Source organism: Lytechinus variegatus, chromosome 13, assembly GCF_018143015.1.
Source record: "Lytechinus variegatus isolate NC3 chromosome 13, Lvar_3.0, whole genome shotgun sequence".
In the NCBI taxonomy this organism is placed as follows: Eukaryota; Metazoa; Echinodermata; class Echinoidea; order Temnopleuroida; family Toxopneustidae; genus Lytechinus; species Lytechinus variegatus.
The window spans coordinates 8,289,526-8,305,525 of record NC_054752.1 but is presented as its reverse complement, the minus strand read 5'-3'; the positions used below and the strand labels follow the sequence as shown (position 1 = coordinate 8,305,525).

At 34.6% G+C, this 16,000-nt stretch overlaps 1 protein-coding gene across 1 annotated transcript in view; it reads left to right on the top strand.

Annotated features, from left to right (window-relative positions):
- LOC121426620 (cilia- and flagella-associated protein 251-like) overlaps positions 1-13,215 on the top strand; it is a 45,444-nt gene extending 32,229 nt beyond the window's left edge. The window contains exon 6 of the mRNA XM_041622978.1: positions 12,852-13,215. Coding sequence (XP_041478912.1) covers positions 12,852-12,919 — 68 coding nt within the window. The 3' untranslated portion in view covers positions 12,920-13,215. The remainder of the gene's footprint in view (positions 1-12,851) is intronic.
- Positions 13,216-16,000: the final 2,785 nt, after the last annotated feature.

The following is a 16,000-nucleotide window of genomic DNA, read 5'->3' as shown; positions in this document are numbered from 1 at the left end:
TGTGGTAAATGATGTGTACCATTACATGTTTGTGATTATTCAGCGCGTATAGAAAGAATCACCAGTCGTTCTTAAAGTCATTCTTAACTTATGAACACCCACCAGATGTTGTATTATGGTAGTGGGGCATTCAATTAATATCAATATCCTTGTATACACCATGGTAGTATGTCTTTCTTTAAAGGACAAGTCCACCCCAACCATTAGTTGATTTGAATAAATGGAGGAAAATCCAACAAGCATAACACTGAAAATTTCATCAAAATCAGATGTAAAATGAGAAAGTTATGAGATTTTAAAATGTTGCTTAATTTCACAAAACAGTTATATGTACATCCTGGCCGGCATGCAAATGAGGAGACTGATGACGTCATCCACTCACTATTTCTTTTGTATTTCATTATATGAAATGTTCTAATTTTCTCCTCATTGTCATGTGAAACAAAGATTAATTCCTCCCTGAACATGTGGAATTAGCATTGTTTTAATACTACATGGTTCAGTCAAGTTGGTCATTTTTGTCAAATCTGTAAAAAATGAAATATTGTATAATTCAAACAATAAAAAACAAAAGAAATAGTGAGTGAAGGACATCAACTATCTCATTTGCATGTCGCTGAGATGTGCATATAACTGTTTTGTGAAATAAAGCAAAGCTTTAAAATGTCATAACTTTCTTAATTTACATCCGATTTTGATGAAATTTTTAGCGTTTTGCTCGTTGGATTTTTCTCTATTTATTCAAATCATCATTCTTGGGGGGGTGGACTTGACCTTTAAACCATCGCTAATTGTGGGCGCTTCGTGGTCTAGTGTTTCTGACTCTTGCCTTTCAAACAGAGGGTCGTGGGTTCGAATCCCAGCAATGGCGTGTTTTCTTTCAGCAAGAAATTTATCCAGAATGTGCTGCACTCGACCCAGGTGAGGTGAATGGGTAACCGGCAGAATTATTTCCTTGAATGCACTGAGCGCCGGTGATGGTAGCTCGAGCTAAAGCCGGGGTGATGATTGCAGCACTTAGTATCCTCAGATAAAAAGGGCTTTATAGATCCAGCTATTATTATTTTTATTATTGTGTATTTTTCATTTGTTAAAATGGTGCTGAATGCACATATTTTTTTTTCTGTTTGCTGGGTACATTTTACCCCCTGAACAGAAATACATGCTATAAAAGCCCTATAGAATTGAATAAGAATCAGAACTGAAATGGCTCATACATTATGAATAAAGAAAATCTCAGTTATCATTAAGTAATACTCCAGGGATATCATATATCGAGTAATTCATCATCATTATGGCCCTGAATCTCTCAAAAGCATTTAAAATGTAATATAATATTGTTTTACCTCAGGGCATGTATTATCTCTTACGAAACACATTAACTTTGTTTTTCTATTAAATATGCATATATCAGGATTGCATGGCGATTTAGGTCTAATTCCTTTGTCCTCGTTATCTATAGTGTCTGCAAAGACAAACACTTTCAACTAATTGCCTTGTATTGAGTACTGAAACCTGAAATTACCAATGTATGTTGAAAAGCAGTAGGGGAGTGATGGAATCTCTTTTTTATTTGCACATCCGGCACAGCTGTGCCGCTAGTATGTAGGTTTAATATATTTTGTGGCTCAAAGTCCTAATTCAATATTGCGCTTGGAGTATGCCACGTATACAAGACAATTCCACTTTTTCTCAGAGGTGTGAGGTTATCGCTCATTTGGATAAATTGATTTGTACTTATAGGGGTTTTGGTTATTGGTCTCATATATGCTCTAGGCAAGAATGTTTTTGCATAACCAACTAGGGCACTAAAAATTTCAACAACAATTATTGTTATTCATTAAGCTAAATAAAACAGTTTACAAGATATTACATTGATAAAACATTTTTTTTAAATGAAAGTCATTGATGAAAACATATCTGAGAGTTCTTTCCCTTGAACATGTTATTTTGGTTTGAAAAATTATTTAGCGAAGGGTTCACTCTTGAAGAGTGAATTGGTAGTAAAAAAAAAACTTTTATTGGGGATTATTGAATGATGCAAACAATTCCATATCATACATTCTATATAGCATAACTGAGAATAAAGAAAGTGTACAAAAAAAATTTTGTGAATATTTTATCATACAAAATTGTAATGCACATTATAAAAATATTTATATCTGTGGAAATCATTAGCTCAGTTTAAATCATTAAATTAAACAAATCAAATCTTATAGCGTAGCAACCTCATCTTGAAAACAAGCTATTAATTGATGCACATATTGATATTTTCAGCAAAATACCATACAATGTGGATATAGGAGAACAATTAATAGCTTTGATATGGCTATTTATCAATCAAGCAAGCGTCACCAGGTTGTTATTAAGACAATGCTGGAGGGAGCCGCCATTCGTGTTTGGCGGAGTGGAAACCAATATTGACCAAAATGAAAAATAAACAAAGTTCTAGTCAGTATATATTAAAAAGGGAGGGATAAAACAAGGCCCTTGTAAATTAATATGTACATGTTGAGAACAGATGGAGGGGCGGAACCAGGACAAAATATGAGAGGGTTGGGGAGGGAGCTGAAATTCGGAAGAGGTAGAGTAGAAGGAGTGTGTTCTTTTGGTCTACTCGCAGTAGATCCATATGTCTAGTTCTCAGATCATCTTAGACCACCATGGCTAAACCCACTTGGCCTACTACCAGAAGTTCTAATCCTCAGGTTATCAAATACCATTAGGGCTTAACCCACTTGGTCTACTAGCAGTATGTCCAGTTCTCAGATCATCTTAGACCATCATGGCTAAACCCACTTGGTCTACTAGCAGGTCTAATCCTCAGATTATAAAATACAATTAGGGCTAAACCCACTTGGTCTACTAGCAGTATGTCCAATTCTCAGATCATCTTTGACCATCATGGCTAAACCCACTAGGTCTACTGGCAGAAGGTCTAATCCTCAGATTATCAAATACAATTAGGGCTAAACTCACTTGGTCTATTGGCAGAAGGTCTAATTATCATATCATTTAACACCATCATGGCTAAACCCACTTGGTCTACTAGCAGTATGTCCCATTCTCAGATCGTCTTAGACCATCATGGCTAAACCCACTTGGTCTACTAACAGAAAGTCTAATCCTCAGATTATCATATACCATTAAGGCTAAACCCACTTGGTCTACTAGCAGTATGTCCAATTCTCAGATCATCTAACACCATCATGGCTAAACTCACTTGGTCTACTAACAGAAAGTCGAATCCTCAGATTATCATATACCATTAAGGCTAAACCCACTTGGTCTACTAGCAGTATGTCCAATTCTCAGATCATCTAACACCATCATGGCTAAACTCACTTGGTCTACTAACAGAAAGTCTAATCCTCAGATTATCATATACCATTAAGGCTAAACCCACTTTGTCTACTAGCAGTATGTCCAATTCTCAGATCATCTAACACCATCATGGCTAAACTCACTTGGTCTTCGAGTAGAAGGTCTAATTCTCAGATCATCTAATACCACAACTGCTAGACCCACTTGGTCTAATAGCAAAAGGTCTAATTCTCAGATCATTTAACACCATCATGGTTTGACCCACTTGGTTTACTAGCAGATGTTCTAATTATCATATCATTTAACCCGTTGCCAACGGGAGCCGGCTATATACGGTTCCCTAAAACTCATTCATGTACGGGAGCCGTATATAGTCGGTTCCCCAAAGGCTATTACTCGCATCCATTTGCAGGCTTTAAAAATACAATTTCATACTATGTTTCTGCCTTTTCTGTGGTATAATTACAATGTCCATTAATTAAACTACACATTCCAGAAAGTCATACGTTTTTACCTTTTGTTTCTATAGTTTATAAAGCATTATAAAACGAGTTTGCTTCGATGAGAGTCCAATATTGGCGTACAGTGGGCATTGCCGCGATGAAAGCTTGATTTCAACGATTTTCAGTTTCGCAGAACCACGTATATACCGTAATCAATAAAAGTGAGGGAAAATAATGGGAGCAGCGAAATGCAACCCAAAACGCACGCAGAGCTGCGTGCGTGCGCTGATATGATCAACGATAGATCGAAAACGATCGACATGATCGATACTATATTAGATTGCTTTCTCTAAATGGGAAAACTTAAATATTAGACCATGTATTGGAGCCCAGAGCCAGTTCTCCACCGGATAGGGGATGGGGGTGTTCAAGGGAGGGTGGGGGGGGATAATGACAAGGGCTGAGTTTGTGTTTGAATTTATTTGGGTGAAGAGGCCGAGGTGATGGGTCAAAAATATATATGCTGATGGCTTCAATTCGTTTAGGTTTTATTAATGATTTATTTATTTTTGTATTTGGAAAATTTCTCTTATGTTATTTATTTGACACTGGAAAAAAAATAATATGTCGGAATTTTCTGTAGAAGTTTCTTCTTGATGCATATAATTATAATCAATGTTATTTATAATTATGTATTGGAAGATGTCTGACATTGTGTTTTATTGTAACATTCATGAAAATATTATGTTTCAAAGTTCTATTTGTTACATATATTTTATTTTGTATATGAATTGAAGTTGTCAAAAAAACTACTCAATACAAACAAAATTGCTTGTGAGGTTTCAAAATGGCGCCGTTAGTAGAATATAGGAAGAAGAAAAATCATGATTTCAGTTTATAACACATCGATTTTTGTTTTCTTCTTTCATTTAGGTGCATTATTTTGCCTCTTGAAAATGGTTGTCATAATATTCAACTTCATGAACTGATCAAGCTAGATCAAACTAGAAGAGAGTACACGACTTTAAGTTGATATCGATTTCTATAATCCTAAACAAAAGTGTATACAGCTGGCCATTGAGAATACCTCGGATCGTACATACACTCTATTCTGTTCTAACGGTACGGATGGGGTAATTGATGGAGGCATGGCCCCCTTTCCTTTGAAAATGACAAAAGGGCATCCAGCGAAGATCAATAAAGTTGCCACTTACTAACAATGTAAAAGAGTGACTTGAAAGGGAAGGATGTACGGATGAATTCACCCTTTGTCAGTTTGGTTTAACACCAAAGAGTGATAAACACCGTGACATAGGCATAATCATGCAAATGAAGACTAATATGTGTTATTTACGATGTACAAAGTATTAGAAGCATGTTTTATCCATATAATCTCATTATATGAATTTTCGAAAAATCTAAGGTTTCCCCGATTGATTTTATTCTGATGCATGTTATCGTGGTTTGGTTTGACCTGCATATCAAAAATGTGATGCGATAGGAATCCAGAGCATGGAGTAAATATGCATTCCATGGATATATTATTCGAGAAGATAGAGGGAATGAAAAGCAGAATATATTAAAATAAAATATCTATGTTTATGTCTGAAAACAGGCCTATAATGCTTTTCACGGAACAAATGATGTAAGCCGGGTAATAAATAAGTAGAGCGCCTTGATCACAATGTTTAGTGGATATTATATATGAATTATTAATCATCATCATCATGCGGCTCGTTTTATTTTTTTAATTGCTTGTTAGAAGGGTGCGAGAAAAACGGCATAAAGCATATTCCATATACGTCCATTCGGTTATTTGTTTTATTTTTAGCCGTACTCCATAGAATATAACAGACGCTCAAGTTGGATAAAGATAAATATGAGATAAAGCAATCAGTACATGGATAAATTAATAAAGACAATTAATTAATTAGAGATATTATGTATCAGTCAATATGAGCTGGAATATGATATTTAGGCAGGCGAGAATGGCCTTTCTATGTATCTCTTTTTAAGCACGCTCTTCCTCTTACAGTTCTCTAATTAACTCGTTATATTTGTATTTTCATCGGAGCTCTTATGGATTGTTGGCTACAAGGAAAAAGGAAGGGGAGAAATACAACATAAGAATTATTTTAATACATCGACATTCTGTAAAGGTGAATGTACCGGGTGAGAAATTATATACACTTACGACATTTTAGAATTTTACTTTGGCAATGCAGGTTATTATTTTCACAGTCCTTTTCCATCTTGACGAAATTGTATATTAAAACAAACTGAACGCAGGAAATAATAATTTCCAAAAGGAAAGTTCCTAAAATGTAATCAAATCATATTGTCCTAAAATTTGACAGTGAGTGTGGCGAATCAAATAGGGGGGGGTGGGGGTTAAACGATGGAATATAATTCATATGCACTAGAATTAGAAAAAAGGGGTATAAAATAGTAATGGTGTAACTCGGGTTGCGATTTCATTGCTGACCTCTATTTCCTCCCCCCTTTCCTTGTCAGAAAAAAAGTAAAGAAAAGTAGCGCATTTATAGTCCCCTCCACCGAGAATTCCTTGGTTCACCGCCGATCTCTAACAAATAGATTACCAGCAAAACAGAAAATGTTTTTCTGGTCACACTCATTTTTTTCCATTTTAAATTGTCCAACATATACTTATGTTATTCTTTCTTGCATTTTTCCATGCATTACTAATCATTTGTTGATCATTAAATCCTTTGCACATAAATGTCAAGAAAATAACCACACATGTTCTAAACTAGTGAAATAAACTGAGAATTGAGTAAGTCCACAATAAATAAAACGGATTGCAGGGACTTATTGTATATTCTTGGATAATGAAAGAAAAGCAGAATGTCTTGTTTATAATACAAATTTAATTACTAGAATCATGTGATACATAATATTCATTTTTTTACACAAATACATGGCAACGTCTCCGTTCGATTTTGAATTAAGGAAATAATTTGGAGTTTTTTTGTTGAACATTTCTAGACGACGTAAAATCTAGACATCGTTTGAAATTGATTATGTGCCGAATATGCCGGGCACCTATCCTAAAATAGGTTCTATTTTTATTATGGGTTGGGCTTGGAGGGCCGGGTTTGGACATATTTCTCTGATGACGAGATAATACTAAGAAGGGAAAAAATAGAGAGAGGGCCGGGGGGCACGGAACGGGAGATGAAGAAGAGAGGGAGAGCATAACCCACTTGTCTGCGCAGTGTTGTAGTACATTTTTTTTCGATTAAAAGCGCCTCGTATGAAATTGAACCCTACCCCCCTGCGTAAGCTACTGATTGAATAGAAGGGTAAAAAGTAAAGGGAAAATAAAGGAGAGTAGAGGTTGACTAGAGGTAAGGGGATTAGAGAGAGGAGAGGGATTTTTCTTTCGGGCTGCGCCAAACAAACATGACAATAGCAATAATATTTTTCAATGGAATTAAACTAAATTCTTTTATTTTTTACATGTAAAGTATTCAAATGTTTACATAATATCAATGATAACAATTATAAACATTACTATCAACACTAACAATGATAATAACAAATAATAAAAGAAAATATAACAATCGGATAATAATAATAATAATATTGACAATAATAACAACAATGATCAGGATTATAAATATAATAATGATAAGACAAAGAAAAAGATAAAATAAAAAAGCAGACGAAACAGAAAAAAGATGAAAGGAGAAGATAATTGTGATCATGGGGGATGGGGTGGGCTAACTTAAATAATTGGATGATAAATGATAAATAATCTTCAAAATAATTGTCGTATACCACCTTTTGGATTGGTAAGAACTGGTCCCTATCGAGAAGATTATGATTTCTTGTTCAGAAAATATTACTTGTATGCATATAAAGATATTTTGAAGATTCATGTTTTTGCGGACATACTTTTAAAAAGAAATATCATATTCTTCATTTTTTTCATTTTGCAAGAAGAGAAAAACAGAGAGAGAACAAAATAAAGCAAAATAGGATGACGGGAGTAAAAGAATAATGAGAATAGGTAAGAGAAGATAAGACGACGAAGAAAAAAAAACGAAAAGGAAGAAGAACAAGCAAAATCATAACAAGAATAAATAGAAGGGAAATAGAAAAAGAAAACTTAGGGGATGGAGGAGGTGTAGGATTGCACAATTATCAGTGAAGGAGGAGAAAAGGAAAAGGGAGCATTATAAAAAAGAAAAAGGAAAAAAAAGGAGGATTTCATTTGCAAGAGGAAACAAAGAAAGACTATATCAAGGGAGAAGGGGGGAGGGGGGTCTATAAATAGGAAGTATAAGAATAAAAAGATGAGACAGAGATCGAACAGAAGAAGAAAGGAAATGACGATGATATGATGAGAAGAATATCGAAAAAGAAGAATATGAGAAGAAACGAAATGAGAATAATAATTTTGATAATAATAAGATCGAAAAAGAAGAAAAGGAAGAAGAAAGGAAGGGAGAATGATAATATCATGATAATAGTAATAAAAAAAAGAAGAAGTCCAAGAAGAACTTCAAAACCCACATCACAAACAATACATTCTCAAAGAAGTCACTTTGTGCGGACGTAATTATAGCTCTTGAGCGACAGGTGAGCTCTGAACTCCGTGCAGCCAAAACAGGAAATGAACTACGCATGCGCGAAAACTATCGATCGATCAATTCACTCATCGTGGATCGCACACACGCTTTGTAATCAACGATCCAGCTCGCACGCACGGAACAATGGAGCTGTTCGAACTTGACATGGTCGGCTGATTAATCTCGTTTGGGGTGTTAGAACCTATTCTACTATGCCGTCGCGAACGGGTTAACACCATCATGGCTCAACCCACTTGATCTTCTAGCCAAAGGACTAATCCTCATATTATCTAATACCATTAAGGCTAAACCTACTTGGTCTACAATCTGAAGGTCAAATTCTCAGATCATCTAATTCCATTAAGGCTAAACTGCTTGTGATTGTCTACTATGGATTTGGTTCTATTGTCTCTTGGTCCAACCATCATATGGTCTAATACTAAGGCTGTCATGTAGTCTAATTGCCACTAGGTCTAATTTCCACTTTGTCTACTTAAACCTTTTTTTTGCAATTAGTCATTATGAAAATTTGGTTCAATAACAATTTATCCAATCATATAGACTGAGTGATGTTAGTCTGTTAGTCCAAGTGAAAAAAGATGAAATGTGTATATCCTACATGTATATGAAAATTAGACCAAATGGCAAATAGGTTAAGTGGCTTTGAGAAACAAATGGTTCCTAGACGAAGTAGTGATTGATGAACAAGAATAGAATTATACCATGTGGGATGAGACCAAAAGAAAGAGTTGACCAAGTGGGTGTAGACCAAGTGGAAATTTATCAAGAAAAAAAATCAGGAATATCTTTTTTTCATCCAGAATATGTACAATGCACCTGACGGACTTCTTACTTGCTACATGTACATTTTTCCCACATAATCCTTTATATCCGACCTTGGAGAACAAAATTTGTCTTTACCATTATAAAGAGGGGGCGAATATACGCCCCACTCTGTCCTTTTCCTTCTCAACTGTTGATGCCAGGCTGTGTTTTTACCGCTAATCTCCCAATATGTTGATATGATAACAAGATGGTGATATCAAAGCTGTTCAGTTTGTGTCATGCAACAGCCTGTATTATACTAGAAAAATGGGAGGCCTTGGCTTGAATGTAAGTTGTTATATATTCATTATTTAGGATTATAGGGCAAATAGTGATATTGGGGCATTATTTTCTTGTGATTTAACTAAAGACGATCGGTATAAAAATTCATGGATTGTGAGCTGTCATTTTTAAAAGGCAGGGTCATTTGCATTTGATACTGGGATCCTTGTATTCTATAATTTGCTAATAATGTATTGAGTGATATACATATTTTCTAATAATATTCTGATATCTTACTTATTCGGTGTATAGGTTTTTTGGGGGGATGAGGACTGTTATTAATTTTATCAAGTTAATGTATATCATATAGTCACATGAATGGTTAAAGTTTGTTTTGGTGTTGGGTTTCGTTTTTTCCTTATGTCACCTTTTGTCATGTGCTTCATGGCATATGATGTTATATCAGCTTGATCCTTTAGGTTTTACCAATATAATAAAATATTTTTCCAATGGTAATTAGTATTAATACTATTGTATTGCTTTACAATATTACCAAGATGATGACCTGTTTTTTAGCTCTAATCTTCACTATCTTCAAATATAATGTGCACTCATATAAATTCAGGAAGAAATGCTGTATTATCATAGAACTTAAAGGTCAAGTCCACCCCAGGAAAATGCTGACTGGAATAAATAAAGAAAAATCAAAGTAGCATAGTGTTGAAAATTTCATCAAAATCGGATGTAAAATAAGAAAGTTATGACATTTTAAAGTTTCGCTTATTTTTCACAAAACAGTGATATGCACATCTAGATGAGTCACGTCGATGATGTCCATCACTCCCTATTTCTTTTGTTTTTTATTGTTTGAATTATACAATATTTCATTTTTTATAGATTTGACAATAAGGACCAACTTGTCTGAACCATATAGTATTAAACAATGCTAATTTCACATGTTCAGGAAGGAATTAATCGTTGTATCACTTGACAATGAGGAGAAAATTATAATATTTCATATAATGAAATACAAAATAAATAGTGAGTGGATGATGTCATAGCCTCCTCATTTGCATACCAGCCAGGATGTGCATATAACTGTTTTGTGAATGAAAAAAAACTTAGAATGTCATAACTTTCTTATTTTACATCCGATTTTGATGAAAATTTCAGTGTCATGCTTGTTCGATTTTTCTCTTTTTATTCAAATTTTTTGTTGGGGTGGACTTGTCCTTTAATGCTCATGTTATATCTTTTAGGATTATTAAAATACTGTTTTGACAGAAAAAGTGGCGAATTACCAGAAGGTTCTTTATAGAATTTAGATTTGATGATTTGATACCTAGTGCTTTGTATCTACTTCAAAAGAGATGTGGAAGTGCTATTCTATTCAATACTGTGAATAATTTCTTTACTTTTATGTTTCATATCATGATTGATATTGATCAATAAAGATATAAAGAAAAGAATGAGAAATATTAATTATTTCTTCGGGATATGAAGTACATATTGGATGATCGATCCCAACCCTGAAAATACAATCAGTATGTTTATTTGAATTATCATTTTATTTTTTTAAGTAAAAAAACCCCTCTTCTTACTGTATCAGGATACTGAAAATGATGCACAATGTAGTGTGGGTGTGGTCATATGAAGCCTTTTCATTCTTTTGAGTGTGGAATAAGACTGAGAAATAGCCAACTGAATTCAGCTTCTGACTTCATTCATCCCTCTTTCCAAACCTTTTCTCTATCTCTTGTCTCGAGTGCTCTCTCGTATTCTTTGCATAATAATTCCCCACCGCCATCCCTCGACTCTTGATGCTCTAGCTCACTTTTACCGAAAAATCTTTTGATTTATTAAAAAAAAATATATATAAACATTTTATGAAGTCCCTTCCACCCATTCTCAAATTCCACTGCTACTGCTCCCCGCTGATATTTGCACAGCAAATACGCAGAGTGGTAAACGACCCTTTCACGTGTTATGAAAATATAAAATGAAATGACAATATTGGTTTTCGGGTTGTGTTTTAATTTTATCTTCATGTTGACTGTTGTGGGAGGCGTAGATGGGGGATTGCAACGTGAAGCACTCGTCTGACTTTGATTTATGCGAGTGTTTATCATGCAGGATTTGAGTTGATATATGGCTCATGTGTGGGAGCATATTGCAGTGAAAAACCCATGGAAGGCGTTCAAAAGCTGTTTCATTTTCATTTAATTTCATTTATTATATTTCTACATGCACATCAGCCAATGGGTGTTCTTCAGAACGTGCGTGTATGATAAAAACATGTTACATGTATATACAGTTAAGAAATAGATAATGATACAATTCAATGTATAAGTAAACATCAATAAAAGAAAAAAAGAGTCAAAGTATTTGTAAAAGAACCAAAAAACAAAACAAAAATGCTGTCTTGAATTACACTGTTAGAATTATTAGAAATTGAGAGATCTGCAGGAATTAATTCCTTGAAATATTTGTACTGTCAAAGGCATGCCAGGTTGAATCCACGGTTATAATATCCAAAATTGTTTGGAAGTGAATAGTGACTGTAAATGGTACATGACAGGTGCTATACAATGACTGAATATAATTATCATTAATATCATTTTTATCAGTAATACCTGAAATACCATTCTTTTAACTTAATAAAGTACCGAGCTTGTGAGATGTTGATATGGCTTATTAGTGCTCGGAAACAATTTTCACCTTTCTTCAAGTATCTAATGAAGGAGAATGTTGGAATGAACCCAGAGATAAGCCTTACTTATTTTTTTTCAGAAAAAAAGATAAAGAAATGAGATTTCTATAAAAAAAAATTGGCAAATGATATCATGCAGCTGCTCTGATAAGAGGAAGTCAAAGGGTAATATTACCCTGGTGTGATGCTATTTTTGATGAAAGCACAAAAACAAAAGAAGCATATATTAAACTTGGTAAAAATACTGCTACTACTATGACTTCTACTACTACTACTACTACTACTACTTCTACTACTACTACTACTACTACTGCTGCTGCTGCTGCTGCTGTTGCTACTACTACTACTACTACTACTACTACTACTACTACTACTACTACTACTACTACTACTACTACTACTACTACTTGTACCACTACTACTGCTGCTGCTGCTGCTACTACAACAACTACTACTACTACTACTACCACCACCACCACCACCACTACCACTACTACTACAACTATTATTACTACTACTACTACTACTACTACTACTACTACTACTACTTTTCTTGCTTTTTTAAAACTCGTTTATCGTTTTGCATTATAGGGCCTAAGAGTAGTGAAGTCAGATGTCAACTAACTCTTTACTTTCAAAGTGAGGAATAGGCCTATGTGTTTGATGATGCTTGGCTGAATTGATTTACATGCCATTTTAACTGCTTATTTTGTTTGTTTTTTTATATCACAGCTAGTGAAAAGGAAGAGGTTGCCAGTATGATCGGGTTACATATGGCATACGGTCAAGACGTAAGTTGAAATCATTTCTTTATTTCTGTTTGTGTGTTTTCAATAGAAAGGACGGTGTTATATTATGTAAGCAAAAACAAAGAGAAACATGTTTTATAATAGAACAAAATGTCTAAACCATTTCAAAAAGGCCACATAGAAAAAATACTGCTATATTAGTCAATCAAAAATAAGAGGACCATGTCAAATCGGTTCCATGACATTTTCTCTGGCGACAATTGCTCTGCTGTAAATTCCACACATGAATTGAAAGACCAACTTCACCCCTGGGTTTAAAGCCTGTGTATAGCTTTGGTAAAGGGTCAATAATGTGATTGATAATCGAATATCATCTAATATGACAGTCTTACTGAAGCGTAGAGACCGTTAGATATTTTTCCAACTGCACTTCTCTGAGAAAATTTCAAATATTCAAATCTTGGATATATAGCGCCCTCTCTCGGCGATGCTTGTTTTAAATTAAAAAAGGGGCATTCAAGCACTTATCTTATAAATTTAGTGATTAGATATCCAAAAGTTACAGACAAAGAACATATCTTGAAAGTTTTAGCCCATTCCATGATTTGGAATAGGATTTAATTGAAAGACAAAAACACGCAGATATTTTAATTTGATTGGGTGACCTGATCAAGTTAAATTTCCATGTAAAATCGCAAAATTTATCCTGTAAAACACATTTTCATTTCATATCCTCCACATCATAACTGTTATAGGGCATATCCATTCATATTAGCTAGCAATGAATTGGAATAGTGATAGGTGCATTTTGGTGGATTTACCAAAACTATACACAAGCTTTAACACCATACCCTACCCTAACCCTGACACAAAACCCTATTGCAACCCTAACCCTTTATCTTAGGTGAAATTTAACCCTGAGCAATTGTCACAAATCTTTTGTTACAGTAAAAAACAAATGAAATGAATTTGTCCAAACTGAGATATATGTACATGCATATTCTGTCCATATGAACTCCTTAGTTTTATTGGCCCTTTGTCCTCATTTAGTATGAATTGGACACGATGACCAATACCCAGTTGATTGATGAGATCTGACAAGCTATAATTATAAGATTGAATAATGGATGAATTAGCGAGGACGGCTGATTGATAATATTTCAGAAAAAGAAGGTTATGGCACTGAGCTTGACCCATGCTGGAAGGTCCAAGTTTGCTTAAATCCCTTATTTGTAAATTATGGAGGGCAAGGTGAAAAGGGATCAAGTCAACTCATTATTAATAAAGTGATATCTTTCAGGCTTTTGTTTAAAAAAATAAAAAAATCCAGTTATTTTTTTGACACAGATTTTTTAATCTAATCCTCAGTTTGGTTTTAATTAGATCTAATGATGGGTCATGAGTAGTGTAAAAGTCTGATGTTAAAGAGAAATGCCAGTAGTTGCAGTAAACACTGATTTCATGAGAAAGTTTGTAAAACAAGGCTAAATTGTCAGTATATCATCGAGGATCTAGATCTGGTACAGTTACATAAACTGAACTTTGTGAAATCTTGAAATCTACGTTGAAAAATGTTCACACTGAAGATCACCAACACAGATAAGCGCACGTGGGACGGTGTATTATTATTGCTTTGAATGTCGTGCCCGACGCTTGACCCGAATCCCAAGCTTATTTGCTAATTTCTCAGCAATTACACAATTTCTTCCAGGATCCTTTGGCACATATTCTTTATTTATACAAACAGACACTTTGGTGGTTATTTCTTTGGATTCTGTACGAACTCATTTTGGTATCGTTACCAAAACTGGCATTTACCTTTAATGTCACTAAAAGATACAAGATACATAATATTATTTTGTATTATGTGACCTTTTCCTTTAACATATCCATGCAAAATTTATGTTTATTTTTTTTCACAATGAAAAATGAACTTGCTGTTTCGCAAAGTTCACACGTATGCTTCATTTTTGACCTGGTGATTGAGAATACACAGGTACACTGCAAAGTCTGTGGTGTTAACTAGTGTACTTACAGGACTACACCAGTCAGTTTACAAAGGTGTTAAATTGCTAGTGTTAGTTTAATACACCATGGTGTTATTACTACACCCTTGGTTGTGAAACTAACACTCTTTGGTGTTAAGTTAATTGTTAGTATAAAATTATATGGTGTTATGACAACACCCATGGTTGTGAAACTAACACTGTTTGGTGTTAAGTTGATTGAAAGATCACATGGTGTTAAGTTGCTGTTTGTATAAAATCACCTGATGTTATTACAACACCTAAGGTTGTTGAGTTAACACTCTTTGGTGTCATGTTGAAAACTCTTGGGTGGAACTTTACATTGTGGTCCTCTAGAAACACCATCTGGGGTCAGTTGGTGTTTCACCAATCGACAACACTCCAGCTTTACCATGTACATACATCTATAACTATAGATTGTAGAAGTTACGTAGGCAAGTAAAGATATGCAGGCAAAGTTCACTATTTTTTCCCAGAGACAACATTGATCATGGAGTAATTCTACCCGCACCTCATGTCATAGACCAAAATAGTGATTGCACTGGCGAAGACGGTCGGAAGATGAATAGGCAATCAGCGAGTACTTGGTACATGAAGAGACAGAAGGACATTAATCCCCAGACATGGATGCGGTGTTTATGTCTGTCTTGCGCTGAGTAAAATGAATGGATGGATTGAATCATTGATGAAGTGAGTGTTAGGAGTGTAATGAATAAGAAGGCAATACACTCCTTAGTGATGTGGACATTGCCGACTAGTGGTTCTTACTCTAGCATTGTCTTTCAACCATATGGTCGTGGGTTCAAATCCCATGACGGGGCGGGGGGGGGATTGCTTGGTGATCTCAGCCTCTCTCCGCTTTTTTTCAGTAACCCTAACCCTATAAATGTGCCCAAAAGTGAAAATGACCATCAAATCATGATTCTGTACATGTTTTGCCCCCACCCCCACAACTTTCGAAATCCCTCAATGGCCCCCGTATTACAGAAAGAAACATTACATAAATAATGCATTGAAAATTGAATATTGAAATGTAAAGACCAAGAATTGTTTTTTTTTAACCGACACGTATGAGTTCAGACCAAGATACAAATTCAAAGGAACA